At 35.6% G+C, this 13,228-nt stretch overlaps 1 protein-coding gene across 6 annotated transcripts in view; it reads right to left on the bottom strand.

The window, feature by feature from the left end:
* RFX3 (regulatory factor X3) overlaps window positions 1-13,228 on the bottom strand; it is a 282,845-nt gene that overhangs the window by 39,817 nt on the left and 229,800 nt on the right. For all 6 annotated transcript variants that reach the window (XM_054727240.1, XM_054727239.1, XM_028150529.2 and 3 more), the window contains 3 exons: window positions 6,114-6,235; window positions 4,313-4,425; window positions 353-468 (listed from right to left, as the gene is read on the bottom strand). In XM_054727240.1, coding sequence (XP_054583215.1) covers window positions 353-468; window positions 4,313-4,425; window positions 6,114-6,235 — 351 coding nt within the window. The remainder of the gene's footprint in view (window positions 1-352; window positions 469-4,312; window positions 4,426-6,113; window positions 6,236-13,228) is intronic.

The raw sequence follows: 13,228 nt of genomic DNA, 5'->3' as shown, positions 1-13,228 counted from the left end.
CAAATATTACTGAGGTTAGAACTATACCACCATTGCACTGGTGCCATACGGCTGGATATATATAACATTCCCCCAGAGCTGCCTATGCACGTTAATACTTTCTGACGGTATGAAAGGCATATATGATACTAAATCCATGAGGATGAGATAGCTCTACCACAGTCCCCCAATGCAATAAAATGGGAGCTATTGTAAACACGCTGAAACCTCCAGAGAGCAGTTTGTGGCTTATTTCAATCTATTCATTTAATGTTATCAGGTAGGGTTCACAACTGGTATACATATTTCTAATTTATTAGCTGTGACATCTACGCAGCCATGAAAATGAACTGGAAAGGTTATTGATTCTGACCTTGATTCAGTAATGGTAGTGCCGTCAGTTGGAGTAGAGGGAGAATAGCGCCAGAATGTTTGCCACAATTTTTCTATCAGGCTAAACTGAAGATTCACAACAACATCCAATATTGCCTAAGAAACAAAATGGTTATTGGTATACCTTACAATATTTCTTATGTGGAGGTGAGAGGAGAACATAATGTAAAGGGACTTAAATGGTACAAATACCTTTGGGCTCATAACTTAACTTGGTAAAACCAGACTAAATTGGGCCAATGGAAGTAGGGAAACAAAAGGGATTAGCTAGGGGAAAAGGGGGGGATAAACAACACTTAAAAGATTAGGCAGGACGACTGGTATCCCTCCCACAATGGCCTCATATCTCACCCTTACTTTCACCTCTTTCCTCCCCCATCCTTCCATGGTCATGCTGGCTTCCCTCTTCTCTTTTTCTTCCCGTACTTTTCTTTCATTTCTTTCTACCCACTGCTTCCCTCTGCCTCCAGGGTTGCTGCCATTCTTCCTATTCTCAGAGCGGAGGGCACAGAACACAGATTCAATTCACGTCAATCCTCACTGAGCTGGGTGTGTCCACTGGCCATCGAAGAGGCCAGAAGTGAAGGGTGTGGGGGTGCTTGTGTGTGGCAGACAGAGTTAGGGCCAAAGTAGCTCTGTCGAAAGCTACTGACCATGGGTTCCAAAGTGTTCCCAGCTAAGCAGAGGCTGGGACACAAACTACAGTCAGGAGGGCCTTCAGATGATAGCCTGGCAGGCAGAAGGGGAGTACAGCGAGCACCTTTGGTCACGCAATGCCTCCCGTTCAATCCTATTCTGCACATGCCTTTTTGAGAGCAGCTTTAAGAACATCCCCTTTTCTAATCTTGCATCAGGGGCTTTACCTTCTCCTTAATTTTACCTATTAGAGCCATTATTCAGCTCTAGGAGATTATTGTTATTATTTTTTTGAGGATGGTAAAATTTGCCACTTCCATTAACTTCTGATGATCATATTTAGTTTTGCCCTGCCCTTGCAATTAGTTTATAAATTTACCTTTAGATAAAAGCTGTCATAAAATAAAAGAATAACTTGTGCAAAGATCACATGATTCTGTGATTATTTTGAGCATAAAAGACAGAAGTTGTCAATATAGAGTGCTTGATGTCCTCAGCATTGAGAATGAAACAGACGCCCAGTCAAGATCTACAAAATGCACATGAGCTAAGCGGCAACAGAGGAAAACTGGGAGTCAATCTGAGGATTTTAGGCAAAAAGAGAAAAATATAACGTCATAATTCTGAAGTCTGTGCTACCTCTGTAGACTGGCCTTATGTATGATTCAGAGAATAACTGATGATCTACACAAAAAAACTCTGAAAACAATTCAAATATTAAGCAAAATCTGTTTAGGACATATTCTGGGAACTAGTATGAAAAGCTCCAAGTAGTTAGTAATGAAAATGGAGGGAAGGGAGCAAATTAGAAAATGGTGTAAAATTCAAAAGGTTAACATACTCTTCACACTTTTATATCAGTAACGATAAAAATCAAGTGCAAGCCCTGCAAGTAAAGGGTATATAGATGTCCCTCATCCTAGGCAAGAACTAAAACCTTCTCAAGAGGCAGGTAATTATAGCTGCTTTCTCAACTGTAGCTTAGGCACATTGCAAGAGAGGTCTATTAATGAAGCAACTATTAATATCTCACATAATACCTTACATGTTTATATCCATGAGATTGCTGTAAGAACACTATATGTATGTTAAAAGAAAAAAAAAGTGTTGTAGCACCTTATGTAGAAAATTATACTTTTCCTTAACTAAAACTAGTGATACCTACACAATATCTTTGATAAACAAATCATGAGAATTTTAAATGAGAGGCAAAATAGGTATGTTAAGCTTTCTTTAAAACATAAACTATAGTAAACATGATATAAAATAAAGCAAGTAATTCAGTGCATCTTAAATTTAGTGACTCTTCAAGTCAATCTTAAATGCCTTCGAAAAGGACATTCTTTGCAGTAGCCTCTTGAGGCAGTTTTACAAATGGATAAAACACGTATCCTCTGTCCAATCACCCATTTTCAAATATGTTCATATTAAAATACATAGACATATATATTTTAAAATAGTCTATATTCCACTGGCTTGAAGCAAATGACTCATGTATCTGTACTTCAAAAGTTTTAAATTTTCACAGAAAAAAATAGAATTCTTCTTTTTTCAGATTTGCTCCTATTCTCCATGGGAGGTGGCATGAATTCTGGTAACTCTGAAATAAATTGGGCTCATTCTATAGACTGCACACAGATTAATTATCATACATGTCTATCTCTCTTCATATAGAGTAATCCTACAAATAGGAATGTTGATGAAAATGTTGTAACCCAAAGAATATTTTCATCTTATTGGGGGAGTTTTTCACTTAGAATAATTTGACTGTACATTCTTTGGTAATGTAAATAATATTGCTCCAACATATACTTTGAATAAGTATGAGAAACTTAAAGAAATACAAATTATATTTGTGTAGACTGGTTTGCTTAAAGCAAGGTTCAGAGAGCACAGAGAAATAAGAAAATGGTTAGAGAATCTTCATATATATGATATATATGTAAAAAGAAAATTTTCGTAGATATACAAGTATCATCCAAAAATTCTCTAATACTAGGAAAAGCACAGTAGTCAAAGAAAAACATATATTAAGTGTCTTTCATCATTGCAAGAAATGTTGGGAACACACTGGCAGGATAAGCTGAAGAATAATGTGGCACATGGTTTGTTAATAAAGAGAGAGCTTGCCCTTGGTTGTTAATAATCTAGCACCCTTGACAAGCACTCAGATTTATTCAAGCAGTTCTTATTTCTGGAGTATGGAAAATCTGTGAATGCTATGAACTGAGACTCCTCACTATACTGCATTGTCAGCAGTCAGGAGGACAGCCTGTAAAATCCAAAGGATTATCTTTTACTTCTAAGTAGATCACAGATAGCCCTGGAATAAAGCTACCTAAATTCTAAACAGACTCCTCTTTCAAAAGGAAAGGCACTTATGAAAACTCTCCTTGTAATCCATCATTCCCTCGGTACTAAATGAGCCGCAGGTACATGGCATGCTGCCTTGGAGAGAGTTCCCCTCCTGTAGCCAATTTTGAGGTGGGATATTCAGAAAGGGATGGGAATAGGGATGCAAAATACAAAGAGGGACTTTAATTACCACAAAAACAACACTGGAGCCTCAATGATCCCTGGAAGTGCTTTATTAAACATTTACAGAAAATATTTTTGATAGAAAATGGTATAAAATTCAAAAGGTAAAAAAGATGCATTGAAAAATTAGGGCTCTTTCTCCTGCCACCCAGTCACCCAGTTTCCTTTATAAAATCAATGACCATTAACATTTTCATGTTTATTCTTCTGGAGAGATGTATATACATGTTGTTTTTCATTCAAATGATAGTATGCTATACACACTGCTTTGCATCTTGCTTTTTTCCTTTGAAAATAAATCCTACCTTTGTTCTATAGTAGTGCATTTAGACATGCCTATTCTTTTTAATGGTGCATAGTATTTCACTTTATAGATTATACCATATTTTATTTAGTTAGTTCCTTAGTAGATATTGAAGTTATAAACAAGCTTTTGCATTGAAAACAGTAATGCAGTAAATTAGTTCCCTTGTACACTTATCTCTTCATCCATATGTACACATTTTTTTCTAGGATAAAAACCTCGAAGTGGAATGCACCAAAGGATTCATTAGAATAGGCTAAGGAAATGGACAGTAAAATTCATTCTCCCTTTCCTATAGTCCTCACTTTTCCACTCTGAGACAAGAAGATAAATTAACTTCTAGGTGCTCAAAGAAATATGAACTAACTTATATGTCCCTTAGGAATAAGTCTGGTTATTTTGTTTTGGTAAGTTGGCTAGCAAAACTCAGCACGGGGTTGTACTATGTCTGAAAAGACTTACCTCACAGTGCTCTCGATAAAGACTCTGAAGTGACTTGATGTCCTCAAAGGTAGTACCATCTGGCAGAGAAGAGATTTCAACTTCTCCAAACTCTGGGAGTGCTCGAGATGCATCTGTTACCAGGACAACAAAACAGAATAAAGCTTTGTGGATGGTGCCAATTACAGATTAATGAAGGAAAGTTTAAGAAAACTAAAAAGGAAAAATAAATACATAAAAGATCAGAGGCCCAAAGAGCAAGGATTTTTTATATTAGTACTTGCAAGCAAAACTTGGCCACATCATCAGCTCAAAAGAATAGAGGGAACATAAAAATTTTGGAGAAACTAAATTTTCATTATTACTATATCATATCATAGTGTCTTTTAATATAAGGTATATATATATTTCAAGCTAGCCAGAAACAATTTTGGTTATTTTTACTATTATGTTACTTAAGTATGTAAAAAAATCTAGCTTTACACTCATCATGCTCAAACCTCCTATACAATTATAAACCACAAACCTACAAAATAAAGACAAAGAAAACTACAAGAATAACATTAAACTCAACAACATTAACTTGATATGATGGATGATGCCGTTGTCCTGTATGGAACATGACTGAGGTGCTGACTGCTGTGGTACAGGATCTTTTGAGTTTGATGTGCTTATGTACCAACAGGTACTTCCTGGTGGCTGGACCTCCTGTTACCTTTCTCTATTCAAATGGTTGTGAAATGTTCCTCCACACTGAGCACTGGGGCAGCATTTAGCCTTCCCTTGGGATGAAGGTGTAATTTATATAGTAAGTCTCTCTCTGTTCTTTTCTCATAGCTCAGGGCAATTAATGCAGTACACTTTGGAGTCTGCCTTATCATAAATTCAAATACAAGTGTGGAAACTAAAATTGCAGAACAGTATTCCTTCTTGTCTTCTAGGTGATCTAGAATATGCTTTTATTTTTAAAAAGATAATAGTTAAAAATAAAAACATGAAATAAAAAAATATTCTTCTTGAGAACTCAAAGGCCCACAAGAATATACCTAAGGACTTTAGTTTGGGAAATGATGCCATAATATTTTCAACTTCTCCAACTTGTCTTTCTCAGAAAGTGCACATAGACACATAAACACATACAGACACATACACACACACACTCTTGACAGCTTCTACTCATCTTGTTTGATCTGCTGTACAGAAATTATGCATGTTCATCACTAGAAGAGTTGTCAATTAAATTAAAGTGACATTTTTGCACCTTTGGCTATGACAAGTATATGCAAAATGATCAAGTTCCACTTCCTAACTCTTTAAATAAAGAGAAACATGTATATCATCTAAGATTTTTTTTTTAAAAAAATAGGAAGTGCTGTGATCTAGTTAAAAGAATAAATTATTTTTTAAAAGCTTATAATAACTTTTATTCTAATCTGAGGCTGTATGCACAGGTAACTTTATACATAGAAAATAATTCTTTTTGGAACTTAAGTTGCTACTGAAATATAAAAAACACAAAACACAATTATGATTTTAAAAAAGCCCAATTAATACAAATTATGAAAAACAATTTCACAGCAAATAGCCTTTAATTTATATACATTTAAAAGTCCTACATAGCTCAAGAGTTTTAAAAATAAGCTTTAGTGAACATGAGAAAATATAAATGAACTGGAAATGTCATACAATGTGCATAGTTTCAGCACACAAAAAAAGTCTTTCTATTTGGTTAACATCTATAATAGAAATCTCACTTGGAGAAAACACTATTATTGTTCTCTTGTCTTCAAAATCAACTAATATGCATTACACCTTAACATACCTAAAAACTGTTGATGATGTTGACTTTGGGCAATTACAGTTTGCTCAACAGATGTGCCTGTCTGTTGACCACTTCCTGTGAAACCATCTGCAACCCCATCCACTTTCTGCATAGGCTTGTACCTAAAAATATTAGATGGGAAAAAACAAATAAACCAAATTATTCCTTGCTTTTTTGTACTGCACAAAACTCCCAAGACATTCAATTTTATTCTGTCTTCTTTAATGTTTCATGATAGTTGGATAGGATTCTTTTCCCTTGACAGTCTCATAAAGCTAAAATGAAGAAAATTTCAATTGTGAAAAGAAAAAGGGTGAGGGGCTAGGAAGAAGACCCATTTTTGAAAATTCAGAAATCTACCTAAGAAAGGTTTATGAGGCATTTGTTTGGACACCAACGGCAAAGATGTTCATGGTTATCGTTTTAATGATTTGAATATAACTTTTAATGGCCAATGGGTCAAGGTAGAAACACTTTAAATATGTTGGATTGTAATCTAAACAAAGATCTATGAGGTAGGGCCTGAGAAATGTTGATGAATGGCTTTCAATTTATTAATATCTCTAAAATATGAATCAGCCTATCAACTCTACCATATCTTTTAAAACCTCCCAAGCATCTCAGCACATTCGTCTCCCTTAACTCTTCTCCATATCTGCAAACAAAAAAACCCTAAGTATCGGCTTGCAGCAAAACACATGCAAGAATCCATCCATAAGCCTAGTTTACCAAATTAAGAAAAAGAAAAAAAAAAACACACCAAAGTCACCTACAGTTATGTATTTATCTTTAGGTCCTAGTCATACAAACTCATGAACTTTGCATACTGCTAAGAAAGAAAAAATATATGTTTCAGTAGCATGGGCAAGAAGGAAAGCCTGCTTGGAAGACATAAAAAATATATTAAAAACTGGACAACCCTGCTAAGATAAACAAATACAAAATAAGAAATAAGCATTAGCCCTAGCTGCTTTGGCTCAGTGGATAGAGCGTTGGCCTGCTGACTGAAGGGTCCCTGGGTTCGATTCCAGTCAAGGGCACATACCCATGTTGCGGGCTCGATCCCTAGTAGGGGCTGTGCAGGAGGCAGCCGATCAATGATTCTCTCTCATCATTGATGTTTCTATCTCTCTCTCCCTCTCCCTTCCTCTCTGAAATCTAAAAATATATTTTTAAAAAAGAAAGCATCAACTATAATTTTTCTTTTTCCAAGATTTTTTAAAGATTAAACTTACTTTATTTCATAAATTTAGAAAAACTAAGAAAAATTGAGATTTATGTCCTAGAGATACCATCATTCACTTTAGGATGTCTGTCCCTCCATTCCTTTTTCCCCCTCGTTTCTAATTATACTTATAGACAAAACCACCTCCAGACACTTGACTCTTACATTAATACCATAAGGCAAGTGGATCATTAACATGAATTATTGTGACTGACAATGTCCGTAATACATGAACAGGATAAACTCAAAGATGGCTGCACTCATAGCAGATACAGAATGAATAGTCCTGGTGAAACATCATACAAACTAATGCTTTAGTTGCCTTAAACAATGATTCAATCTTGAATGCTACTAATTATAAATTAGATAAATGAAACTTCAAAGAAAAATTCCAGTCACTCATAATGATATTTATATTTATTTCTAAAATGACAAAAATAAAGTCAGAAGATGAACAGTGAAAAAAGGGTACAGCACTTCACCCTTGTTATCACTTGAGTGATAACTCCACATCACCAAAATGTTGGTTGCTATTTTCTAATGACATAAAAGAACTCAAACATGTTCTTTTATTTAATGGAAAAACCATCAGAAAGTACTTTTCAATTGGTTCATACCAAGAAATGGCAGAAGGGATAGTACTGCAATGTTCTAGAAATGCTGTTTACGAAAAATAATTTTTTTTTTTCATTTTCCTCCTTAAAAATTATCTTGGCAAGGCAAAAAAATCTTTCTGAGGCAAATACTTTTGAGTACTTCTGTGGGGGAGTTGTTAACCATTCTGTCTAGAAAATTTGAATGATTTTATTCTTAGTAAGTAAATTTAACAAAGTTTCCTGTCCTCATTGATCCATCTCAGGTGTCATTTGATTTTACCCTCCTTTTATCAGTTATGAAATTTTATATTTTATATAAAATAGGCTAAAATTGCTTAACCATGTTTCTTCATTTACGTTAATTAAGTATGACATTCACGGAGTTAATAAACAAAAATAGTTAAAGGAATTTGAATGATTTACTCTAAAGAATAGAAAAATGGAAATGTTTCCTATAGAAGCCAATATGTTAAATTTTGAAATTAGTGAGTAATTATGAGATTTTTCAAAGCTATGCTTCATCAAATTTCCTTTGTCCTTCACAAATGCTTAATGGGCACAAATATCAAGGACAAGTGGAATTTCACCATAAAAGGAAATGACACATTTCTCTCAGTCTGTGAGTTTTTAGAGAATGGATGCTATGTCACAACCTTCTTGCACATAGTACTTAGCAAGCCTGCAAGCTTACAAGTAAAATTATCTGCTCCCTTAGAAAAATATAGACATAAACGTTCCTAAGGGAAAGAAAGATTATATTTTTAACCACTCAAAATCATAATTCATTATAATTAATGCATCATTATACTTAATAATAATGATATGAGAGGGAGGCATTGATTATATGTACAGTGTATTACACAGGAGATGAAAAATGCATCAATATTAGCTTATGGGGAAAAAAGAAAATTAGTTGGTAAATTCTGGAGAAATGTTGCAGGTCAGTACTTAAATACATAATTTATATAGGAGATGTGAAGAAAAAAAAGAAAATAGAACTGAGAAATTAGTGTTTTTATTCTAATCATAAAATTAAGGGTAGCAAGGTAAATAGTGGATTAAATAGATCAGGCAAAGATGCACTATGTATATCCATTCTTGGTTACTCTGTCGATAGGCTCTTTATAAGCCAGAATCTTATGTTGTACTTCCTCAGAAAAAGGTATGGGGACAAGTTTGGGAGGGGTCTGTGCCATAAAGAGTGACATCAAGAAGCACAGGAATATGGCTCATGTACAAGAGCAGTATTAGTGGGAGCTAAATATGAGAGAGCTTCCAGTAGGGCTAACTTTAGCTTTTCCTGCTTTGTGTTAACTACTAAATCATGTGGTATAAGAGTGTATTGTCTGGCATTGCATTGGTACTTAGAAGGAATTCCCGGAAATCACAAATATTGGACTGAGGAAAGCTAGATGGTCATATTTCTGATGCTCTAAGAAAAAAATCCTATCCCTGCCATCACCTCAGAGGATTGGGTCTTCACTGAGAAAGATGGAGTTTAACAGGAAGTCAAAAATAGGAACATTAAAAATAGGCTAACCAAATATTCATGGTAACTGATTTTGTTTGGAAGAAACAGTTATAGATATTACTAGAGGCCTGGTGCATGAATTCTTGCACCAGTGGGGTCCCTTGGCCGGGCCTGTGGGATCAGGCTGAAACCGGCTCTCTGACATTCCCCAATGGGTCCCAGATTGTAAGAGGGCACCGGCCAGGCCGAGGGACCCTACCAGTGCACGGGGCTGGGGAGGGACACAGGTTAGCCAGTCAGGGAGGGACTGCGGGAGGGCTCCAGGACATGTCCGGCCCATCTTGCTCAGTCGACCCCAGCAGCAAGCTAACCTACTGGTTGGAGCATCTGCTCCCTGGTGGTCAGTGAATGTCATAGTGACTGGTCAACTGGTCAACTGTCTGCCCCTGGTGATCAGTGCATGTAATAACAAGGAGTTGAGCGGACTTAGCATATCATTAGCATATTACGCTTTGATTGGTTGAAAGGACGACCAGATGACCGGACCCTTAGCATATTAGGCTTTTATTACATAGGATAGGATATTAGGTATGTCAGTATCTGGGTAGTTTTCCAGAAATTTCAAATGCTAAACTCATCCTAGGTCAACCCAACAAAATCTCGGGAATGGGGTTTAGGATTTGGTTATTTTAACAAGTTCTGAGATGTTTCTTAAGGAGCCTGCACAGCACCAGTCCATAGGAGACTCTTGGCCTGATACAAATTCCTTCAGCCGACTTTTGTAGAAGTATGTCGCTAACATTAGAGCTAAGCAACTTTTTTATAAATGTCATCAGGTCTCAATAATCTGCATTTGGAATGTAAGTAAATATATCTGAATGTATGGTGAATGCATGAATGAATGCTCAGAGTAACATATTTCATTTTACATACTATTAATTGATTTTAACATATATCAAATCAATGTAACAAACATTCATTGAGCATTTACTATAGGCATAGTGCTTAGGGGCATGGATTTGAAAAGGCTGCACATAAACAGAACTTTTCCAGCACAATTTTTTATAATCTATTGATTTACATGATAATTCAACATTCTCTTAACTCTGGTTGAATTTCAACTGACGTCTTAGAATTGAAACAATCATTTTCAGAATTCCTGTCTCTACCTTCTTCATAAAATCTATTTAAATTCTAAACTGTAAAAACCAGAGGTACTTTTTACTGAAAAAAAATGGTTGAATCCTTTAAAAACAAAACAGCTTAGTAATCTTTTAAACAACAGAACTCACTCCCTTTCCCCATTTATTTTACAAGTGCATTATTTTTAGATTAGGCTTCCTTATAGTAGATTCTTAGCACTCCCCAGTTGCCTGTACTCTGAGAAAGACCTGTGCTGCATCTAATGAAGAAAGAGCTCTTAGTTTCAAAGTTAGTAAGAGGCAAATGATAATTTTAACAGCTTGCAACTCCATAGGCAATCAGAGCTAAAGTTGTTAATGATTAAGAAATCAAAGAAACTCTAATGCTTTAATAGCTGAGTGCATGCATGAAACCTGTCACTTAACACAGAAAATTTGGAAAATTATTAGGAATCTTTCACCATGGGGTAGTCTTAGCTGTTATTTAGAATTTGGACAGCTATAACTCTACTGTAAAATAATATCTAATTCTGTCAATAATTTCACATGTACAGACACTGGAGGAGTCCAAAGGAAGGCAAAGAATGGTATATATTTACCACCGCATTCAATGAACATTACCAGGTGGAAGGACTAAATGGAAAATTTGGAAAAATCCCTTTGAAGTAAGTGAAAAATGCAAATGCAAAATCTGAATTGTACAGGCAAATACAGTCATCATTATGTGTAAAACTCTAGAAAGTATGCAATCATTTAATTTGCATGAACAAATCTATATATTAAGCTCATAATCAGGGCAAAAGGTTAAAATTTTTTATTGGAATATTGAAATTCTCTTTGGAAATATTGTCCCAGAAAGTCTTTCTATGTCTTGAGGTCTGAAATGAACCAAATGATATACATGTGAACAGATCAGAGAAAATAGTGAATGATAAGAGTGCCATTTTTTTCAGAATAGTAACTAACTTTTTGATGTCACACTGAATATGTCTGTATCTAAATGGCTTCCCACATCCACCCGGCTGGTCAATGCTAGCTACTCCATCTCTTCAATTCTTATTGGTGGCTCTTATAATATTTGTCTCTTCATTAATTCTACATGTATAATTGGGCAAAGGAAGGAGGAAAAATTTAAATTCAAATGGGGTAGTAGTATTAATTGCAGCAGTTCTAGGAAAAATTTGGGAGAGGTGGGGAAAGGAGGCTGAAGCTATTGGCTAAAATGAAAGCTGTGGATCATTCATTCATTTAACACATTATTTGACAACATGCTCAGTGCTCTCTTGGGTGCTGAGGATGAAATGTGCAGAGGCAGACAGGGTTCTCTTATTTCATAAATTTCTTCACTGACTCCTCTTAGCATAGATAATTTAACTATATGGAACTGATTTAATCTTGTTACAAATATGCATGACACTTTCATGACAGCTCTTTTATGTATAGCTGAGCCTTCTGTTAAACTGATTCTAGATAGATGCCTCCACTCCTTTATTTGGAGAAGAACAACCTGACTCCACCTAATGCCAAGACAGCAACAAAAACAAAGAAGGGTATCTGAGGCTCTATCCAGGAAAAAATGAACCAGTGAGGTTCTTGCATACAGCAAAATTAAATGGGCCTCAATATCCTTAACAGTAAATAGCGATGTAATTGCCAAACAAACTCATGCATACAAAGTGCTTATTGCAGAACATTTCAAATTTCAATAAATGCTCATAGAAGAATAAGTGGTGACTCTTATTAGTATTATCAAACTTTACATTAGTTACTATAGTTAATAGTTACTGAATTGTGATTCTCCTGTCTTCAATGGAAAATATCTTTACATTACGGAGTGCTTCAGTGGCACAGTGAACATTGAATATCTACAAGCTGAGATTCCTTATTTGTCTCCAAAAGCCAAATGCACAGGCACTGATCATCTTCCTACTGAAAACTCCTGCCACCCTCGGCTGCCTCAGAGCAATTTACCAGCCGTAGGTGCTTAGCTCTGAAGGGACTTCAGGGAATTCATAGTCTAGTAAAGGAATTGTAAACTATTTACATCAATCAAAGTTGAAAACCACTGGCTTAGAGGTATAAAGAAATGAAAACCACACTTGCCCAATTGCCAGGCTTCATTCTTATCCAAAACAGCCTTATTCTTAAAGAAATATTTTTCTCTAGGGCACCAGCATAATAATGATAATAGCAACTAATACTTATCTAACACTTGCATATTTCCAGTTATAAGAACACTTAATATACGTCTTTTTCACTTGAACTTCAAAGTCTTCTGTGAGGTAGTTTATTATTAATTTCCATTTAGCAGATGAAGACATCGAGGTTCAGTGAAGTTACGTCAACACTCTGCAGAAGTGTCAAAGCAGCCTGTACTTGAACGCATACTTCCCAATGTTAAATAAAGGGTTCTTCTCACTTGTCTATGAAAACTAGATGAAGAAAGGTCTTCTAATAACAAAGGTTCTAGTCCCCACTCTCTCCTGAGAAACATGTATGCTTTCACATCTGTCTCAGCCAAAGCAAAAGTAGCCCTGTTGTACCATCTTTCTAATAGGGCTCTAGCCCCCCTTCCCTTGTCCCAGTGCCACAAATGTTCCTTTTGTCACAGGATCCAATTCCTGTGGAGAGACTATATGAAGAGGGAGGAAATGACATATTCCCTCACATATTTAGGACAT

The sequence above is a fragment of the Eptesicus fuscus genome, chromosome 15 (genome assembly GCF_027574615.1).
Source record: "Eptesicus fuscus isolate TK198812 chromosome 15, DD_ASM_mEF_20220401, whole genome shotgun sequence".
In the NCBI taxonomy this organism is placed as follows: Eukaryota; Metazoa; Chordata; class Mammalia; order Chiroptera; family Vespertilionidae; genus Eptesicus; species Eptesicus fuscus.
The sequence above is the reverse complement of the archived record's forward strand: the minus strand, read 5'-3'. Positions and strand labels throughout refer to the sequence as shown.